This window comes from Poromitra crassiceps (assembly GCF_964638095.1).
Source record: "Poromitra crassiceps genome assembly, chromosome: 11".
NCBI lineage: Eukaryota > Metazoa > Chordata > Actinopteri > Beryciformes > Melamphaidae > Poromitra > Poromitra crassiceps.
The window spans coordinates 28,353,411-28,373,992 of record NC_139643.1 but is presented as its reverse complement, the minus strand read 5'-3'; the positions used below and the strand labels follow the sequence as shown (position 1 = coordinate 28,373,992).

The 20,582-nt window shown below is 46.0% G+C and overlaps 1 protein-coding gene across 1 annotated transcript; it reads right to left on the bottom strand.

Annotated features, from left to right (window-relative positions):
* Positions 1-2,069: 2,069 nt before the first annotated feature.
* nsun2 (NOP2/Sun RNA methyltransferase 2) lies at positions 2,070-20,364 on the bottom strand. The gene is made up of 19 exons (XM_083646322.1): positions 20,209-20,364; positions 18,779-18,936; positions 17,809-17,913; positions 17,573-17,678; positions 17,090-17,161; positions 16,834-16,918; positions 16,091-16,283; positions 14,987-15,061; positions 14,654-14,784; positions 14,184-14,257; positions 13,058-13,188; positions 12,356-12,452; positions 11,952-12,169; positions 7,998-8,090; positions 7,731-7,866; positions 5,076-5,156; positions 3,960-4,098; positions 3,256-3,295; positions 2,070-3,117 (listed from the first exon to the last, which is right to left on the bottom strand). The coding sequence occupies exons 1-19, from the start codon at positions 20,263-20,265 to the stop codon at positions 2,784-2,786; spliced, it is 2,325 nt and encodes a 774-aa protein (XP_083502448.1). The 5' UTR covers positions 20,266-20,364; the 3' UTR covers positions 2,070-2,783.
* Between the last annotated feature and the right edge of the window lie 218 nt (positions 20,365-20,582).

Here is a 20,582-nt window from a genome sequence, read left to right as displayed (position 1 = left end):
GGATCATGTGATTATTACAGAGTTGGCAGTAAACGTTGCGGCTAAAAGGCAGAGGGCATCACTCACACTGACGAAGCAAAACACACAAAGGCAGGCTCACAGGCAGCAGCTGAGTATAGCACGCGCGCGCACACACACACACACACACACACACACACACACACACACACACACACACACACACACACACACACACACAGAGGCCTATGACTCAGTAACCAGTTGTGCCTTATCTCAAAACCTTTATCTGTCCTGCGGTGCTGCAGGAATGAGTCCTAAAACCCAGAAGTGAACATCGCCTGGTTGCCTCGTCTGGAAGTCAATGGGATTTTGCAAGATAATGTTCACAAATGAACACAATTATTAAATTATTATTTTCGAAGAGTTTTCTGACGACCGCGAGTTTGGGAGATCACATTTATGCTACAAAAATCATAAAAGTGGTCTTCATTTGCAGTGTTGGGCAGTACTTTCCTAGTAATGTAAGGGATTACAATTTCCAAAGAGTATTATATTTGCTACTAATCCAAGTAATTTCAAGACAAGTTACTGCATTAACTTCTCTAGCGCTGGCACAGCGACAGCACTAAAACGAGCTGTACTGGAGACAGGTCTGGCTATATGAAACTACTGCGTTGCCAGAATGCGATTAGTTGTTTGAGCTAGCTAAACAGGTTGCAAAAGTAATATAGCAAGGTAACTAGTAACGTAACTAATTACTTTTGATGCCTAGTAATAAGTGTAGTAATTGTATTACTTCTTAAAAGGAGCAATCAATAATAAGTAACTAATTACACTTACTGAGTAACTTGCCCAACACTGTTCATTTGTGAAGATGATCTTGCTGAGCACAAATGTCTCCGTTTCATAAACTTTTGTTAACCACAGACACTATTTCAGGCATTTAACCAAAATCCCCGTTCAAAAAATACCACCGACTTCCAGACGAGGGAACCCAGCGCGATGCTAACTTCTGGGCTGGCCTACAAACACACATCATCTCTGTGATATGATAGGATTCAATTTATTCATCCCCACACTCCCCCTCCCCTCCAACAACTCATCTCTCTTCCTCCTCCCAAGGCTTTTATCCAGCATTTTCTAACTCCCACCATTCTCATGCTGTCCTCTCCTCGGCACTCCAAATCCAGACTTTCTCCCTCTCCTGACTCATCCGGCACTCACTCCACACTTTGCCTTGGTTTGTTTCCCCCCCCCAGTCTGAAATCTCTCTTTCACACAAACGCACTATTTTTCTCATCTTCTCTTTGTCTCGCCAACCTTGTCCCTCGCCCCCCCACCCATCATGTCCAATAATCAACCACTCAGTCTTTCACTTCCGTGATCCCTGTTGTTGTTGTTGTATAACCAGTGATGTAGCTGCAAATAACAAAGGTTGGTGATCATCATAAGGCATTATATAAGCCAACAAGATGAACAAAAATCAGTTAAGCTCTTAAGAACAAATATTAATTTATGCTTTCTTTACCTGAAAAGGCCCTATCCTTGTATCAGTTACATCAGTTTGATGAATACTATGGGTATACTCTATTGCTGGAAATAAAAAGGTGGATAAAGTGGGTTAAGGTGGGTTCACCCTCCACTACACCCCTGCATATCACCTAAACATGGCTGTTCTGCCACCGCTCGTCTCCCAATTGCCATGACTTTTCGCCTCCTCCTCACCTCTGCAAACAGCGCTGCCACTGGCACTACCAGCGAGGGAACGGACGTGACAGTCCTGCATGTTAATACCACCGCTGTGTGCGCTGTAGAGGTCACAGATCAACGAAAGAAAGAAGAAAGGAATGAGAAAAGAACGAGAGAAGAGCGGAGGAGTGGAGAGGAGGATGCAATCTATGGTCCCTCTGTCCTCTGTGGAGAGGTGAGGGGGCTGGTTGTCATGGCAGCCGGGGCTGGGCGATAAACAGAAGAGATGTCCGTCTAAAAGGCAACCCGCTGGCAGGATGCAGCGGGTACGCGGCCGTCGTCATGGGAAAAGCTCGCAGGTCTGAGAGTTTGTCGATTTTCGTGTGGTGCGAACTTCAGCTGAAGGAATACATGGTTCTCTATGGGCTGAGAATATTCTACAACCCTTTGCTTTATGAAACCTGGCAGATAAACTGAAAAATGCATGGCTGTCAAGCTACAAGACATAAGGTTTGCTAGCTGAAAAGTTGACATTTGGAGGTTTTACTATGAGTGTGAGGTCATGAGTCATGAGTCATTTCCTCACTGATGTGATGTATCCTGTGCAATTTCCACAGCCATGATCGATCCCTCTTATAGCATGCCTTCAGCACGTCAATAAGCCTCGTATGGTCAAAAAGTCAAATGATTGGACACAATTAACGTATTTCATTGTGTTTAATCAACTCTGTATTTCCTCTTAATTACAGGTGTAGAAAAACGAGATGGCAGCCGATATATAAACCCCTCCAACCATGCACAATACAAACGCAAAACTGATGGGCCACTATGTTTGTGGGATAAATCAGTTAAAATAAACTAAAAAATAAACATAAGACAAGCCACTTAACCAAAACGTTGACTCCTGTCCTGGGGCCCATCGTGAGCGAAAAATCCCGGTGGAGTCCATGTGTTGCCTCTGGGAGGGGTTTCTGTCTGCGATGGCAGTGTGGTGAACAGAGACCCACTTCAGGCAGCTTAAACACCCCCTCCCTCTATCGCACATTTGGTTCTGCCCGGCCTGGCCAACGCAGCTCCAGCCCTCTTACTTCTTCAGTCAGTCCACCTCTCTCTCTCTCTCCCGCTCTGTGTTCTCAGCTGCTAGTCCCTTGGTTGCCACCGTTGGCCTTTGCTTCCGACGATCCGTTCTCCAAGTCCGGCTCTCCCTCGTTTTCTGCCACTCCTTCAGTCATCTCTTCCTGGTTTTCCGGCGCTCCCTCTGTGGTCTCTCCCTCCTTCTCCGCTCCCTCCTCTTCCTTTCCGTCCTTTCCCCTCCGGCCCTGGCCCGTGCCCTGTTTGTCCCTGAAGACATCCACGCCCAGCATTCGGAGGTAATGGAACCTCTCGTTGCGGGGCACGAAGGCCCGGATGGACGACTTGCCCCTCCAGCCGCACAGCTCGATGGGGCACTGGGGCTCCGCTGGGTTACTGACAGATAAGAGGATTAGAAATCGGATTAGAAATTAGATGATTAGAAATCATCGGATTAGAAATGGCCAAAAATCGGGTCATCATCACTTCAATAAAAGTGTGGAGACACAAACACTTAAGTTATGGAACACTTACTTTGAATTTGGCTGGTACCGTAACACGATGCTGCCCATTACTGTGGAGAAACGGCAAAAGATCGATAGTTGGACACCGGTGGGGGATAATTCCAGAACAGTCTTGAAAACGGGTTGCTGCAAACTCATAGCTTTGCTGCATCAATAATCTATTTAAGGCCATGTTTCAGCATGTAGTGTCTTCATCAGGGCAAAATGTCAACAAAAATCAATGTGCAACAGCCTTGTTTTCCAAGATACTTAAATTCAGTCTGCTGTGGTCAGCAGCTCTCCAGTACTGCTGTGCGATTCTTATTCAACCAGCATAATTACAAGACTCAACAACTTTCCTGGAAGCTATAGGGAATAAAGGGGCAGCTGGGGACTCGGTGCCTTGCTCAAGGACACCTCGACAGTAGTTGGTGAGGGAGGAGACCTTCCAGTCACAGGCACGTTTCTTTAACCGCTAAGCTCCCACCGTCTGTGTGGGTCATCATAGCAAAATGTGGTCCTGGAGACACCTATTGTAGCGGGAAGTTACCACAGAATCCATTTTGAGTCATTTGCCAGATGTTTATAAGTCTGTGGACAGATTTTGCAAACGCAAGATGGTCTCTAGTTCACACTGAGTTTTACCGTTCTGAGAGCAGTCATTTGGCAAGAGTAGACATCACACTTTTTTGGAATGAGGTTCCTCAAATGACAGTGTGAGGTCGGAGAACTTACCCATTTTCTTGGCCTGAGCGTGAGAATCCTCCTGCAGTTTGCTGAGGAAAGGGTTCTCCTGGGTCAGCAGCACTTTGATGTCCTCCACACTCACTGTGATCATCCTGGAGCGAATGTACGGGTTGAGAGTGTAGATACCCTGGTGGCATAACGCAGAGGTTCTCAAACTTTTTCACATCAATAACTCCTAAACTGACACAAATTAGACCACAGAGCAGACCCCCATTTGATAAGATTTTGGCCCAGGGTTCCCCCATCTGATAAGTTGTTTTTATTACAGAAAATGTATGAAACCTGTCATTGTGTTACTTATGGATGGAATTACAGTGAAAATAAATGATTCCCCTTTTTGCTGAGGACCCCCTGGAAGCCCCTCAAGGACCCCTGGACCCCACTTTGAGAACCACGAGCATAAAGGACAGATTTGAATCTGTACGTGTGTTTGTGTAGCTGCCAAGATGCAACTAAACTATGGAAATGTAATAAAGCAAGTCCAGATTGTGTGTCATGATGCATGCACGTCGAGGGCGTATAGACCCAATTAATTAGTTTATTTGAATGTGATCTCAGCTCTCTGACTCCCTATTTAATTAGCTGCCTTCATCTCTTCTGTGGAGAATAGAGTAGCGTCAGCAAACAGCTTACAGTGTGTCACACAAGTACTGCTTATACAATGGCTTATTATACTTTTCCAGAGTGTGTTGTCGCACCATCATCAAGAGATTTCACTCTATATAATAATCACCATATTATGTCACTGTAGCAGTAGTAGCAGGCAGCAGTTCAGGCAAATTAATAGATGAAGAACGGAGAAGTTCTCCTATCGTTTGAGATCATGAATTTAATTTGCATAGAAGAGGAGGATTTATGGGAATGGTATGAAAATTTGCAGCTAATGTGTGCAGACTGATTAATCAACGTTACATTTTCACAACAACAACAGCAGCTTTCACTTCTTTTTAATAATTAGATAAGAGCTCAATAAAAAACAGGCATGACTTGTAGAGAATTATAAATGTATGAAGTTTCTCACTGCTGTCTAACTGGCTTAAAGTTGCCTATTGATGAGCTGTGTACACGCGCGCACGCGCGTGTGTGTGTGTGTGTGTGTATTACCTCCTGAGCCAGTCTGAAGGCACAGCCAAACTCCTCGCCGTCACTGTTGCGAGACCACACCTTCACCCCGGTGTTGATCACCTGAGGAAATCACACAGAAGAAAAACAGGCCGACATATGGCTTTGTACAAAAACAAACAGTGCAACTGTGTCAAATTCCGCTCACTTTGACAGCAGCACTTAACATCTCTCTGAAGAAAAGAACAAGGGCTGGTGTGCTAAGACGATTTATGTACAATGAAGGAAAAAGGACAAATTTAATTACTGGTAGGGATGCACGATATATATATATTTTTTTATATATGCACAAATCCTTCCCCCGCCACCTAATTTCAGAGAACTTAAAATCTCTGTTAGTCCATCTGTCGTGGAATTATTATACCTACTCTGGCCCACTGGCAGTTGCAGACATAAATACACTGCTTTTCAAAATGAACACATTCACGGGGAAAAATAAGTATGGTCAAATTTAGTCAAAATGTTGTTGAGCATCGAGCATTTGGGCATAATTAATCGATGCACAGAGGCGCAGCTTGTGAACAGGCAATGCAGGCAATTGCTTAGGGCCCCAGGCCATTAAGGGGCCCCCGATGGCTGAGAAACTTTACTCCACAGCAGTGACCGCAACTCCCTCCCCATAAACAACCAATGGACGATTTGCAATGACATTGAAACCTCCCTAAAGAGGCCCCATGTCATTCCCGTCATACTCGTATGATTCATGTACATTCTCTTGAATTGGAAGTGAAACATACATTCAAGAGAATGTATGTGAATCATGCATGTTTGACAGGAATGATTCACTTTCACTTCAAGAGAACATATGTGAATCCTTCCTGTCAAACTTGCATGATTCATGTAGGCTACTTTCTCTTGAATTGAAAGTGAAAGAACGCTGGTTGGAAGGGGCCCCTTGGAATTTTTGCCTAGGGCCCCAACACACTCTAGAATCACCACTGTCGATGCATCATTTGATCTGCCTATCATATAGGCAGAAATGTTCGTTTCGGGACGATGCCGATATTTCATTTTATCAGCAAATACCGAGGACATGCTGATATCATGGTGCATCCCTAGTAGTCAATGATTTTGTAATTAGTGGTGTTCACCAAACTGACTTTATAGCTCAAGTCATCCACAAGATCTTCTACAAAGTGTGAGTAAACAAGTGCAGCCTGTCTCTTGAGGCTCAGCAGGGGTGGGTGTAACTGTGAAGTCAAATCCAACCATTCTTCTGACATAAATATGCATGTCTGAATGTATCTTTTATCAAACTGAGGGAAGCAGAGCAAATCCAAAAAAGACTTCTAAATAATGATTTAATATTATATAATATGAAAGCATATGAATGGGATATTAAACATTTATCTTCAATATTGAAATCTCATCTTTCTGAACAAGAAGAATCTGATTTTAGTAGCACTTTCAGTCTTATGGTTTCTCAAACATGCAGAGTGTGTGTGTGTGAGTGTGTGTGTGTGTGTGGGGGGGGGGGGATTTTGTTTGTGAAACTTTGAAGTCAGAGGGGAAGTGAACCGAGGAAGTGTTTTGGAATTATCACGTCTAACATCTCTAATTGTGTGGAAATAGCTGGAGAGTGGAGCGTGTTTGGAGAAAGATGCAATTGGCTGCAGTTTCAGCCTGATAGACGATGGAAAAATCAGGAACATTATCAGACACTAGCCGGGGATCAATAAAGACACACACACACACACACACACACACACACACACACACACACACACACACACACACACACACACACGCTACTCATCTTATCCTGGTTATAACATCAGAGCACGACACCAAACGATGTCGACAATGGTTCTGGAAGTTAAACATTAGCTAGTTGCATTGAACCTTGACCTACCAAGACGCAAGCCTGAAACAGAGCGATATCTTTGGAGGGTCGGGTTGCCAGATACGGCAATGGTTTTCAGCCCAAAGATTGCTCAAAAACCGCCCAAGCAAATACAGGTCTACGGAAACAATCTGGCAACACTGCATGCACATGGTTTTTTGTTTACATCAAGTAAATATTGAGGTGGAAAAAAGAAAAGAAAACGTGGATACATTTTAACCAGGACTTTGGTGGATGAAATGCATGTAAAACGGATAGACCTGTTAGACCTATAATACTGCTATAAAAGGTGCTATGAGGGGGAAAACAACATAATACTGCTATGAGCCTACCAGCTGCTATAAGAAATCAAATAAAAACAAACGATCGGCATAACAATCACTATCAGGCAGATATGGCTCATAGATGATTGATGGCACTGAATCGAAAATCGATTTTGAATCGACAATCGAGAATCAAATTTGAATCATATCGTGACCCCACTACAGGAATAGGAAGATACCCAAAGATTCACACCCCTATTTATTTCTGCTGCAAAGTTGGGCATTTTAACATGGGGGTATATGGGGATTTATTTGCTTTTGGAGCCAGCCTCAAGTGGCCATTTGAAAAACTGCAGTCTTTACTGGTACTTCCGCATTAGCTTCATTTTTCAGAACCGGAGGTTGCGGCTTGATATTTATTGTATAATTCATCAATACCACATTGGTTGTCAATAGGAAGGCCTTATGCTGAATTGATTCCATCAGCAGCTTCAATCCTACTGTAGCACGAACGAAAGCCCACACACACACCTTCATGCGTTCACTGTTATTGAGCAGCACGTTGCGCAGCTCTTTGGACACCATGTACAAGTGTCTCTTCTTGCCGTCGTGGGTTCTGGTCAGAACATTTTGCTTGGGGAAGTCAGGAGACAGATCATAGAACTTCCTAGAGAGAGAAAAACAACCGTTTAGTAATAGCAACCCAGAAACAAATCACTTCACCTCTCTCTCACTCACACACACACACACACACACACACACACACACACACACACACACACACACACACACACTTACTGTATGGGTATGAAGACAGGATCATCTTCAGTGAGAAAAACAAAGGGATCTTCTTTAAAACCAAACAGCCTCATCTTCTTAGAGGGAGGCGGCCTAGGACATGGAAAGACAGGAGGGTTAGACCAGACTAGGACATGGAAAGAGAGGAGGGTTAGACCAGACTAGGACATGGAAGGAGAGGAGGATTAGACCAGACTAGGACATCGAAGGAGAGGAGGGTTAGACCAGGCTAGGACATAGAAGGAGAGGAGGGTTAGACCAGGCTAGGACGTGGAAAGAGAGGAGGGTTAGACCAGGCTAGGACATGGAAGGAGAGGAGGGTTAGACCAGGCTAGGACATGGAAGGAGAGGAGGGTTAGACCAGGCTAGGACGTGGAAAGAGAGGAGGGTTAGACCAGACTAGGACATGGAAGGAGAGGAGGGTTAGACCAGGCTAGGACATGGAAGGAGAGGAGGGTTAGACCAGGCTAGGACGTGGAAAGAGAGGAGGGTTAGACCAGACTAGGACATGGAAGGAGAGGAGGGTTAGACCAGGCTAGGACATGGAAGGAGAGGAGGGTTAGACCAGGCTAGGACGTGGAAAGAGAGGAGGGTTAGACCAGACTAGGACATGGAAGGAGAGGAGGGTTAGACCAGGCTAGGACATGGAAGGAGAGGAGGGTTAGACCAGGCTAGGACGTGGAAAGAGAGGAGGGTTAGACCAGACTAGGACATGGAAGGAGAGGAGGGTTAGACCAGGCTAGGACGTGGAAAGAGAGGAGGGTTAGACCAGACTAGGACATGGAAAGAGAGGAGGGTTAGACCAGGCTAGGACGTGGAAAGAGAGGAGGGTTAGACCAGACTAGGACATGGAAGGAGAGGAGGGTTAGACCAGGCTAGGACGTGGAAAGAGAGGAGGGTTAGACCAGACTAGGACATGGAAAGAGAGGAGGGTTAGACCAGGCTAGGACATGGAAGGAGAGGAGGGTTAGACCAGACTAGGACATGGAAAGACAGGAGGGTTAGACCAGGCTAGGACATGGAAAGAGAGGAGGGTTAGACCAGACTAGGACATGGAAAGAGAGGAGGATTAGGGTTAGACCAGGCTAGGACATGGAAAGAGAGGAGGGTTAGACCAGACTAGGACATGGAAAGAGAGGAGGGTTAGGGTTAGACCAGACTAGGACATGGAAAGAGAGGAGGGTTAGGGTTAGACCAGACTAGGACATGGAAGGAGAGGAGGGTTAGACCAGACTAGGACATGGAAGGAGAGGAGGGTTAGACCAGACTAGGACATGGAAAGAGAGGAGGGTTAGGGTTAGACCAGACTAGGACATGGAAAGAGAGGAGGGTTAGGGTTAGACCAGACTAGGACATGGAAGGAGAGGAGGGTTAGACCAGACTAGGACATGGAAGGAGAGGAGGGTTAGACCAGACTAGGACATGGAAAGAGAGGAGGGTTAGACCAGGCTAGGACATGGAAAGAGAGGAGGGTTAGACCAGACTAGGACATGGAAAGATAGGAGGGTTAGACCAGACTAGGACATGGAAGGAGAGGAGGGTTAGACCAGACTAGGACATGGAAAGAGAGGAGTGTTAGACCAGACTAGGACATGGAAAGAGAGGAGGGTTAGACCAGATTAGGACATGGAAAGAGAGGAGGGTTAGACCAGACTAGGACATGGAAAGAGAGGAGGGTTAGACCAGACTAGGACATGGAAAGAGAGGAGGGTTAGACCAGACTAGGACATGGAAAACAGGAGGGTTAGACCAGACTAGGACATGGAAAACAGGAGGGTTAGACCAGACTAGGACATGGAAAACAGGAGGGTTAGAACAGACTAGGACATGGAAAACAGGAGGGTTAGACCAGACTAGGACATGGAAAACAGGAGGGTTAGACCAGACTAGGACATGGAAAACAGGAGGGTTAGACCAGACTAGGACATGGAAAACAGGAGGGTTAGACCAGACTAGGACATGGAAAACAGGAGGGTTAGACCAGACTAGGACATGGAAAACAGGAGGGTTAGAACAGACTAGAACATGGAAAGAGAGGAGGGTTAGACCAGACTAGGACATGGAAAACAGGAGGGTTAGACCAGACTAGGACATGGAAAACAGGAGGGTTAGACCAGACTAGGACATGGAAAACAGGAGGGTTAGACCAGACTAGGACATGGAAAACAGGAGGGTTAGAACAGACTAGAACATGGAAAGAGAGGAGGGTTAGACCAGACTAGGACATGGAAAACAGGAGGGTTAGACCAGACTAGGACATGGAAAACAGGAGGGTTAGACCAGACTAGGACATGGAAAACAGGAGGGTTAGAACAGACTAGGACATGGAAAACAGGAGGGTTAGACCAGACTAGGACATGGAAAACAGGAGGGTTAGACCAGACTAGGACATGGAAAACAGGAGGGTTAGACCAGACTAGGACATGGAAAACAGGAGGGTTAGAACAGACTAGAACATGGAAAGAGAGGAGGGTTAGACCAGACTAGGACATGGAAAACAGGAGGGTTAGACCAGACTAGGACATGGAAAACAGGAGGGTTAGACCAGACTAGGACATGGAAAACAGGAGGGTTAGACCAGACTAGGACATGGAAAACAGGAGGGTTAGAACAGACTAGGACATGGAAAACAGGAGGGTTAGACCAGACTAGGACATGGAAAACAGGAGGGTTAGACCAGACTAGGACATGGAAAACAGGAGGGTTAGAACAGACTAGAACATGGAAAGAGAGGAGGGTTAGACCAGACTAGGACATGGAAAGAGAGGAGGGTTAGACCAGACTAGGACATGGAAAACAGGAGGGTTAGACCAGACTAGGACATGGAAAACAGGAGGGTTAGACCAGACTAGGACATGGAAAACAGGAGGGTTAGACCAGACTAGGACATGGAAAACAGGAGGGTTAGACCAGACTAGGACATGGAAAACAGGAGGGTTAGACCAGACTAGGACATGGAAAACAGGAGGGTTAGAACAGACTAGGACATGGAAAACAGGAGGGTTAGACCAGACTAGGTCATGGAAAACAGGAGGGTTAGACCAGACTAGGACATGGAAAACAGGAGGGTTAGAACAGACTAGGACATGGAAAACAGGAGGGTTAGACCAGACTAGGACATGGAAAGAGAGGAGCGTTAGACCAGACTAGGACATGGAAAGAGGGGAGGGTTAGACCAGGCTAGGACATGGAAAGAGAGGAGGGTTAGACCAGGCTAGGACATGGAAAGAGAGGAGGGTTAGACCAGACTAGGACATGGAAAGAGGGGAGGGTTAGACCAGGCTAGGACATGGAAAGAGAGGAGCGTTAGACCAGACTAGGACATGGAAAGAGAGGAGGGTTAGACCAGGCTAGAACATGGAAAGAGAGGAGGGTTAGACCAGACTAGGACATGGAAAACAGGAGGGTTAGACCAGGCTAGGACATGGAAAGAGAGGAGGGTTAGACCAGGCTAGGACATGGAAAGAGAGGAGCGTTAGACCAGACTAGGACATGGAAAGAGAGGAGGGTTAGACCAGGCTAGGACATGGAAAGAGAGGAGCGTTAGACCAGACTAGGACATGGAAAACAGGAGGGTTAGACCAGGCTAGGACATGGAAAGAGAGGAGGGTTAGACCAGACTAGGACATGGAAAGAGAGGAGGGTTAGACCAGACCAAAATCCTTTTTGCTCTATAAAAACAAAGTAGTTGTAGTTGCCACCTTATGTGCCATTTTTCATCTTGGCTGGTTGGAGTGTGACAGAATGCTGTGTAATTATGAGGAAAACTAATTGGGGGGATAGGGATAATCATACTTGTAAAAACGACTGAAGTTGAAATGAGTTGTACTTGTACTGCTTATTATGGAGAAAACCAATCGCATGGCTGTAATGTGTTACTGAGCAAATATGTAACCCAGCACTGGTTAGGACACACACAAACACACTCGCACTCTGTTTACCAATGTGACTCACCCACACACTCCATCTTGCCTGGGAGCCGTCGTCTCCTGGGTCGGGGAAGCTCCTTTGGGTGCCTCCTCCTCTTCTTCCCCCTCTACTTTTCCCTCAACTCCTCCCACCTCAGGATCCTCCGGAGCGGTCTCGGGGAGGCAGGGGGCGTCTGCGGGAGTCGCGGCCGCCGGAGAGTCCCCCGTCTGGGCCGCTGAGCTGGAGGAGACGTCCCTCCTCGGCTGGAGATGACGGAGAGGGACGAGCAGAGGGAGGAGATAAACAGGTGAGTGATGCAGGGGGGGTGGGGCTTCTAGTCAACATCCATAGCCCCCATGTGGGAATTGTGCTCCATTTCCCTCTTCAAGGAACACAGAGAATCTAATCAACAGTCTACGCCCATAGTGTGTGTGTGTGTGTGAATATACCTTGGGGTATCTTTTGTTCCAAGGCATGGGAGCTTTCTTCACCAGGACGGCCACAAAGAAGCCTCCAGTGTTCTGGTGATGTGGCAGAATCCTCATACTGACACACACACACACACACACACACACACACACACACACACACACACACACACACACACACACACACACACACACACACACACACACACACACACACACACACACACACACACACACACACACACACACACACACACACACACACACACACACACACACACACACACACACACACACACACACACACACACACACACACACACACACGTTACTCTTAGGATTTTCTGGTGCCACCTGCTGTGAAGAAAAATACATTTTCCCCCCCAGTACTAGTACAGACAACAGCTCCCTCTGTTGGCCAGTGTGCACTCCAGAAATGCCATCACTCTTCCATACGTGTGTGCATCCTGTCCTTATGAGAACCAAATGTCCTCAGAAAGATAGAAAGAGGATGAAAATCCTCCAAATCGAGTATGTTTTGATGGTCTTCACTTCTACATAGGCTTAGTTTAGGTTTGAGGCTTGAGTTTAGGCTTAAGATTACATTTAATATAAGGTAAGGTAAGGATAGGCGAGGTTTAGGGGTTAGGAGATAAAAAGTAAACCGAAGCTCCTCAAAATCACAAACCTTTAGTATATGTGTGTGTGTATAATAATACGTACCATTTCTCCAGATGCATGCTAGCCAGTTTCTGGGGGTCTTTTGGTGGGAACATGGTGGGGCGGATCTGCGTGTGACGATTGGGGGGAACTTCGGACCAGTCTGAATACCACTGGCCGTTCTTGGTCATGAGCTACAGAGACAACAGCAGTGTAAATGGTGTGACACTATCAAACTAATGCAGGCAGGGCTCCCACACTTAGCCCCGGGTATAAAATGCCAAAACCTTTCCAGACTTTTCACAACTAATGTCTATTTTCCATACAAGCAGCCAGGCTGACCTGGCACGGCGCCAACAGGCCCAGTGAGGCTGTGATTTGCATTTCCATTATAACAGGGCTTCCAGCTTGAAGGCGTGACTTTACCTGAGGACACACCTGTCTCGATGTGGCTGTGTGACTGTGACTACTCACTTTAAGTTGTGGCTAAAACGGTGGATAGACATTTGCATTTCCTGTAAGCTCTTCACAATAACACGCCTTCTGCTAGTTTGTCAGTGGAAAGCTTTAATATGAAGAAGCAGCAGGACATGTTTTTTATCAGCTCACGGCTCCGATAAGGCCGAAAAGCAATCGGGAAATGGTCAAATAAAGCAGGTATCTGGAAGTTAAACCAAAACTAAACTTGGAAGCACAGATTCAGTGAGAAGAAGCCACTAAACGACTGAGAGCTGAACAGATGGAGGCTTTTAAAAGCAGCTTTCTCTCTGCTCTCTCCACTCCAGCACAGAGACATGAGAGTTTTGCATCGCTATGCTGGCCGCACAGCTGTTTGAGGGGGAGGAGGGGGGGTCGTCACGGATTGGCTGCGGTTGGCGAGACATCACCGCTGCCCCGCCCCCCTCAGCGGGCAGCGGTCTGGCTCTCTGCGGCCCCACATCAGAGTAGGTCCATCTTGGGCGCGGTCGCACACGGCCCGGCGCCATAACACTCATAACGGGAAAGGAAATCAACATAACATGGCACGGGCCTGGGCTAAAGCGCCACCGGAAGAGAGCCAAAAGTTGGAGCACTTTCATGACCTAACACTTTCTATCTCCCTGGGGTGTTGATGTTGTTGTGCAGGTCAGAAAGGTTCCTCACAACACTTGGGCGTTGAATGGTGTATGAAGACAAAATGTTCTAGTACCTTCCAGGAAGTGACCCCGGGCATCCACTTGAGCCCTGGCAGGTTGGTCGAGCCGTCGGCCAGCTCCAACGCTCCTGGCAGCACAGATTAATAGATGTCACGACTTGGCAGCAGAAGACTCGATGGATGTAATATTTGATGTATTACGAATATATTTGGGTAGATTTATGGTGTCAAAAGGGGAAGAAATCTTGGTGGAACGTCTAGAATAGAAGTGGGTGAGTGTGTGTGCGCGCGCGTGCGTGCGTGCGTGTGTGTGTGTGTGTGTGAGTGAAAAGGACCTTCAGAGAGATATACATCTAGAAATGAGGATCAGCCACTATGACAAATATACTACAGCTTAATTAAAATAAGAACTCAAAGTAGCCAACACCTGTCTGAAATCTTATTGAAACTAAATGAAAAATTAACATCCAAATAAAAACACACCAAAAAAAAAAGTGTATAATCTGTGTGTGTGTGTGTGTTACCCTCGCTCTTCTCCAGCAGTGCTGCGATGACAGCTTCATCCTCTATAGGGTTGAGTGAACAGGTGGAGTAGACCATCCTCCCCCCCACAGCCAGCTGTTCCACACCGCGCACCGCGATACGCAGCTGGAGTCTGAGAAACGCACACGCGTACACATTATACACACATTATACACACAAAACACAACTTGTACTACTGCCAATTGTTTTTAATTACTACCAAAAGCACACACTCCAGTCCCTTGTCGCACAGTCAATTTGGTTTATCACACAAGTGCATGAATTACTGCGTTATCGGGGATGCACAAGCACACGCACACACTCGCTCTGCTCACCCGTGGAGGTGCAGGCTGTTGCTGGTGGTCCATTTCTTCCACACGTCGATGTTCTTCCTCATGGTGCCATCTCCGCTGTAGGAGCACAGAGCAAACGGCACGGCTCAAACACATAAAAGCACCTGAGATCCTGATGCTCCAAGTTCTCCCAGGACAAAACTGTCTGCAAAGCACAAGGTCTAAACACAGGGCTTTAGCTGACTGCTCACATCACTGCTGCCTGCCTGTCTGTCTGGCTCTCTCAGTCTTCATTACTCCCTCCCTCCCTCCCTCTGTTGTGCTTGGCAGCGGCTCCTGGCTTCGGCGCCACAGCCGGCCAAAATCAGTCAGCACTTGCAAACTAATGCAATTCTGTCATAGCCACAAAGAAGTGACTCTACATTTAAAGTGAGTGCACATAGACCTGGGTAGCTCTCTCTCTCTGTGTGTGTGTGTGCGCTGTAGTAATGTTTTCCCTTCTCAAGACTTGTCCTGCCAACAGGCTCAGTCCACTAGAAGGACATCTGCAGGTTTCCGAAAGCCAAATCTAAGACTGAAGACCTTTGTATTGTATCTACTCGGAATTAAAGATCAGACCAATTTGATCCAAAAATCGCCAAACCAAAGCTGGGTAAACAAGCCTATTTTCAATTAATGTAAACATAAACATAAGACGTTTTGAAACAATAATGGGCACTATAACAAACAGTAAACTAATTCTTCAGGGACAACAATTGTTTTTAGTAACGCATAACCCTGCTCTGAGTTAAATATAAGAGCGGACATGCAGCGAAATAAACCTGTCATTACATGGTGAAATAAGACCTCCAATAACTGCATTTTAAGACATTTTAATACTTTTTAAGGCCTGCAAATGTTGATCATTTATTTTAAGACCTGTAGATACTTTGCATACAACAGACAGGGAGAGGTCATATCTCATCTCCATCTGTTGATCTTTCCATAGTTGCACACCAAACTACATCTCTCCCTAGCTACTCACACAGAACAGTGCTTATGAACCACTTTTCCTTTCTTCATCCACTTCCAGTTTCAAGCCCTAACTCAGCGGTGCCTCTGCCTACACAAGCCAGATGTAGCAAACCACGCGGGCTCCTGGCTGACCTGCAGGGCACGTCGCAGAGGATGCGGTCGTAGAAGAGGACGTCCTTCTTGCCGTCCGTCTCCACCTGCAGCGTGGGGATGCAGGAGGCGTCGTGGTTGACCACCATGATGCAGGGGCTGTTGAGACGCTTGGCCTGGTGCACCAGCAGGTAGCAGCGCTTGTTGTCCACGTCGTTGGCGATCACAAAGCCCTCTGGAGGCAGGAAGAGGGAGAGGGTGGAAATCAGCACGGTGGCTCGGCGGTTAGCAGATCAAGAAGGTCGTGGGTTCGAATCTCCTCCACGCACGGCCCTTCCTGTGTGGACTGGAGTTTGCACATTTTCCTCTGGGTGCTCCGTTTTTGCCCCACAGTCCGAAGACATGCTGTTTGTGTAGTATCATAATGCAATGTAGTAAAATGTCTAGTATATGAGTAACTTATGTTGTGTGTAGATATATGATGTTAGTATATGACTGTGATGATGCTATGGAAAGCCCTTTGAGACATGCTTGTGACAACGGGCTATAAACATAACTGAACTGAACAAAAGGTGAGGCAGGGACCGCTGATACTTGTTATTGTACAAGTATAATGTTGGCAGTGGCTCATATTGACAGATGTTATCAGTGCTTGTAAATTATCATATATCTGCAACCAACTAATTTGTTTACGGATATAGAAACCCTTACTTTCTTGTTCTTCAACTATGAAGAAATCAGTCAATAGAGCATCTTCTGCAGCTTTAAATGTGTGCATCTCTCACCTGGAAAAGGCACGTCCATGTCAGCATGAAGCATCTCAATAAGCTGCGCCGTCTTGGATCCTGGAGCAGCACACATGTCCAGAATCTACACACACAGATATGCATGTGTCAACTCAACACCAATAACACAACTGAATTCACACAGCAGCTTTTCTAGCCAGGGGCACATAGATATTTCCCACGATATATAAAAAAAAAAAAACATACATGAGGTATGGAGAGGCCTACTATCTAAGTGTAGTCCTTTGCTTCTTACCTTGTGGTGAGACTCAATCTTCAGGAGGAGAGGAGGGATCATACTGACAGCTTCCTGTCGACTGATGTTACCCTGTAAGGACAGACACAGACACTAAGCTCAGCGTCTTCCCTTATTTTGACTTCCTCTGACATTTACGTTTCTCAACTTTCTACCCAGGCTGGAAATGGTGGCGGCACACTGCCTGACACTAAATTAGTTTCAGACAGCCATACTGGCTACACACTGACTACCCCCATTTCTACTGTGAGTAATGCAGCTGCTCCACTCGAACAGTTAGAGATGAAGTCGTTTGAACTGACAGTCGATGGTGAGGGAGAGGAAAGGATGTCTCCTTCGATATTAAAACCTGCGAACCTTCCTTTCTAGGGATGGGAATCGAGAAACCGGAAGCGTTTAAAACCGGTTCCGAACTGTCCAATTACACGGAATCGTAGACCTCTGGGGTGGTTTTCACGGTAAATAATCAGTTTGGTGACTCACCGACTCGGTCTCGCTGACCAGGAACTGGTGGAACTTCTCCAGGAGGGGAGACTTCCTGATGATCTTCCTGCTCATGTTGGTGTGCCAGGCCTGCTCGTCAGGATACCTGAGCACAATGAACACGGCTTGTACTGTCTGGGTTTCTAGTTTGAATCTGCTGTGAGCACCTTGTCAAGTTCACTAATGTGTCTGTGTGTACTGTATGTTTGCTTCGAGTAAACCATTTGAGATATTACCAGCTCAGAGGCTGCGGAGCCTCTATCTTCTGGCCATCAATCTCCACCTCCTGAATCTCCTTGAAGTATTTTTCCTTCAGACAGTGAAGGATCTCCTTGGCATGGCTGAAATAGGACAGAAGGGAAGGGAGTCACTCCATCACTCCAAACTCATTCAGACCAGTGCCCTGGAGGCTCAGCAGGCTATAAAATACACCACAGACTTGCCAAGATGTGGGTTAGAATAGATTTCCAACCCACCTCTTTCACTCGTGCCTTACTCTCTCTCTACCTACCTACCTCCCTTCTCCCCCAGCTCTCCTGTCACTGTCAAGTGTATATGAACTAATGATGTGCCATTAGACCAGGGCTTCCTTCCCAAACGTTTTCATCTAGGGACCCAGCAGATACATTTTGTGTCTCCCTGGGACCCAAACTCACAAAAAACATACGGTAACGAGTTGGCATGACGACCAGTTGTCCACCCACCCCCCACGGGTCCGCGGCCCAAATTGTGTCCCGACCCATAGTTTGGGAAACACTGCATTAGACAATGGCAACATCAATAGAACAGTTTAAAAGCCAGGGTCCTTTTGGTAATGACAATCATAAATAATCAATTAGCCCCAATCTTAATTACAGCCAGATTACCAGGTCAAACGGTCTGCTGATGATTATGTGGGGCAGTAGTGAGCAGATTGCCTTTTGGCGCACTGGCAGAACGAAAAAATGACAAAGGTACAACAAGCAAAACAGACCAATTTTGACGATTTATTGAAATGTGAGCAGCTTCGTGGATCACTTGTGCCGAATTGTCTGGGGATCTTAAAGCATCAGAAAGGGTCTTTAGTGATGTTCTGTGAGGTATAGATTGCCAGTAAGAACGGGCACATTCACTTGACAGCATCTTGCAGGGAGTAACTTGAGCATGACATTCTCTCTGAGCAAGAAAACACGGCACAAATCAGACCTATAAATCCTTCCAACTCACCTCTTGTATCCAGTGATGCGGATGGTTGCTGGCAGTGGTTCCCTCATGGCCTCCATAAACTGTTCAAACTCTCCCTCAGGAACCAGACCCTGCTCCTTGTAGTAGTGCTCAAACAGCTTGTTCTCTTTCACAATGTCGGCATAGCCTGCTCCCCAGCCCTGCACACATAGGTCAGGATGTTTGATTATTGACTTAGTACTACACACACCTAAGTGGGCTTTACTGTACCTAGTAAACTCATTTCAAATAGCTGGTCATTTAAGGTTGCATTGTTTATAAGTTATAGGCACATGGTTACTAGGGTTGCCAACCGTCCCTTAAAATACGGAATCGTCCCGTATTTGTAAACAAAAAGACGTGTTCCGTATTGAACTGACACGCTTTGTCCCGTATTGGAGAAACACGCAGTGCAAAGAGTGAAGGGCTACAACCAATGAAGCGCCGTCAGCGTTGCTAGATTCAACTAAACTCTGAAGACAGCACATTGAGTAGGCTATTTACATTGTACCTACCTACCTATACAAATGTAGCATGCCATTTGTTTTTGTTGTGTTCAGACGATTTCAGTTGAAATCTAAAATGTTTTTGCACTAATGATTTAAACTTTCATACCAGGTTTGTTCTGTTCAAAAGAATAGTATGTAACGTTGCTGTTTGCACTGTTAAAAGATAATTGAATAAGTAGGCCTACATGCAAATGTGAAGTAGGCTATTTAGACCTATATCAAAATACTGTTTGCACTAGCCTACTGTTTGTTTTTTAATACAGCTGTTTTATTAAGAATGAGAAACTTTTGTTTTGCAACGCCCAAATAAAATTATTGGATGATCATCTAGGAATAGGCTATGCGCAAAAGTGTTTGCTTGTGTTAATAGTTGAAGCTGAAGCAATTGCAGTTATGTGATTGTTATATTTAAGTCCACTACCGACCCCGCCCCCCCTCCGTTCCTTATTTCCATTTCAAGAAGTTGGCAACCCTAATGGTTACATACCTAGTAGAAGACCTGATATGATTATAGTTTACTGGTCAATTTGGTCAAGCAGTAGCACATATTTTGATATAGCTAACCACACTGTTGGCTCCCGACATACGTGGTGTATTTTGAATGAAGATGGCTGTGGGAATAAGAGGCGAACCTATTCCAAATTATAAAAAAATGAAGCAATGCAAGTATGCAACATTAGCTATATTCTCAGGTTTATTTTGGCGTGACAATCGCTCAAAGGAGAAAAACTCACAGTTAACGTAGCTGTGACTTGGCTAAAGCTGGCAGGTCTGACTCTACAATCCAGAAATACTAACATTCATGTTGTCCTCGTCCAGCTGTGTCCACATTAAAGTAAATCGAGATAACGTTACTAGCTAACTTACTAGCCTCGCTGAGCAGCTAACAGCTAGCAAGAGTTGCAGCAGCATAGTGAAACTTACAGCGTTGTCTCTGCCAGTCGGCTGGTTCTTCTGCCTCTGTCTGCTTCTTTTCCCCATGTTGGAACAGCAGACACTTCTGGAGAAAAACCTGAGGTACAGGGTGGGTATAATATGAATAACTTTATGGTACAGGTACTCTGACTGCTGTGTTTTCAACCAGACTGTAAAACGTGTTGCCTCTGACGCGCATGTGTGTCAGGAGCAGTCAGGACCCTAGGGATGGCCACGGCAACTGCCTGAACTAAAGCAAATACTTATTATAAATAAATCATGTCGTGGAATCGCTGTGCAACGGTAACTACATTGGGCTGTTTTTCATCACAATACTTTGCAAAATGTCACATTGTTTATCAGAGCTGAAGTGGCTGAAGTGT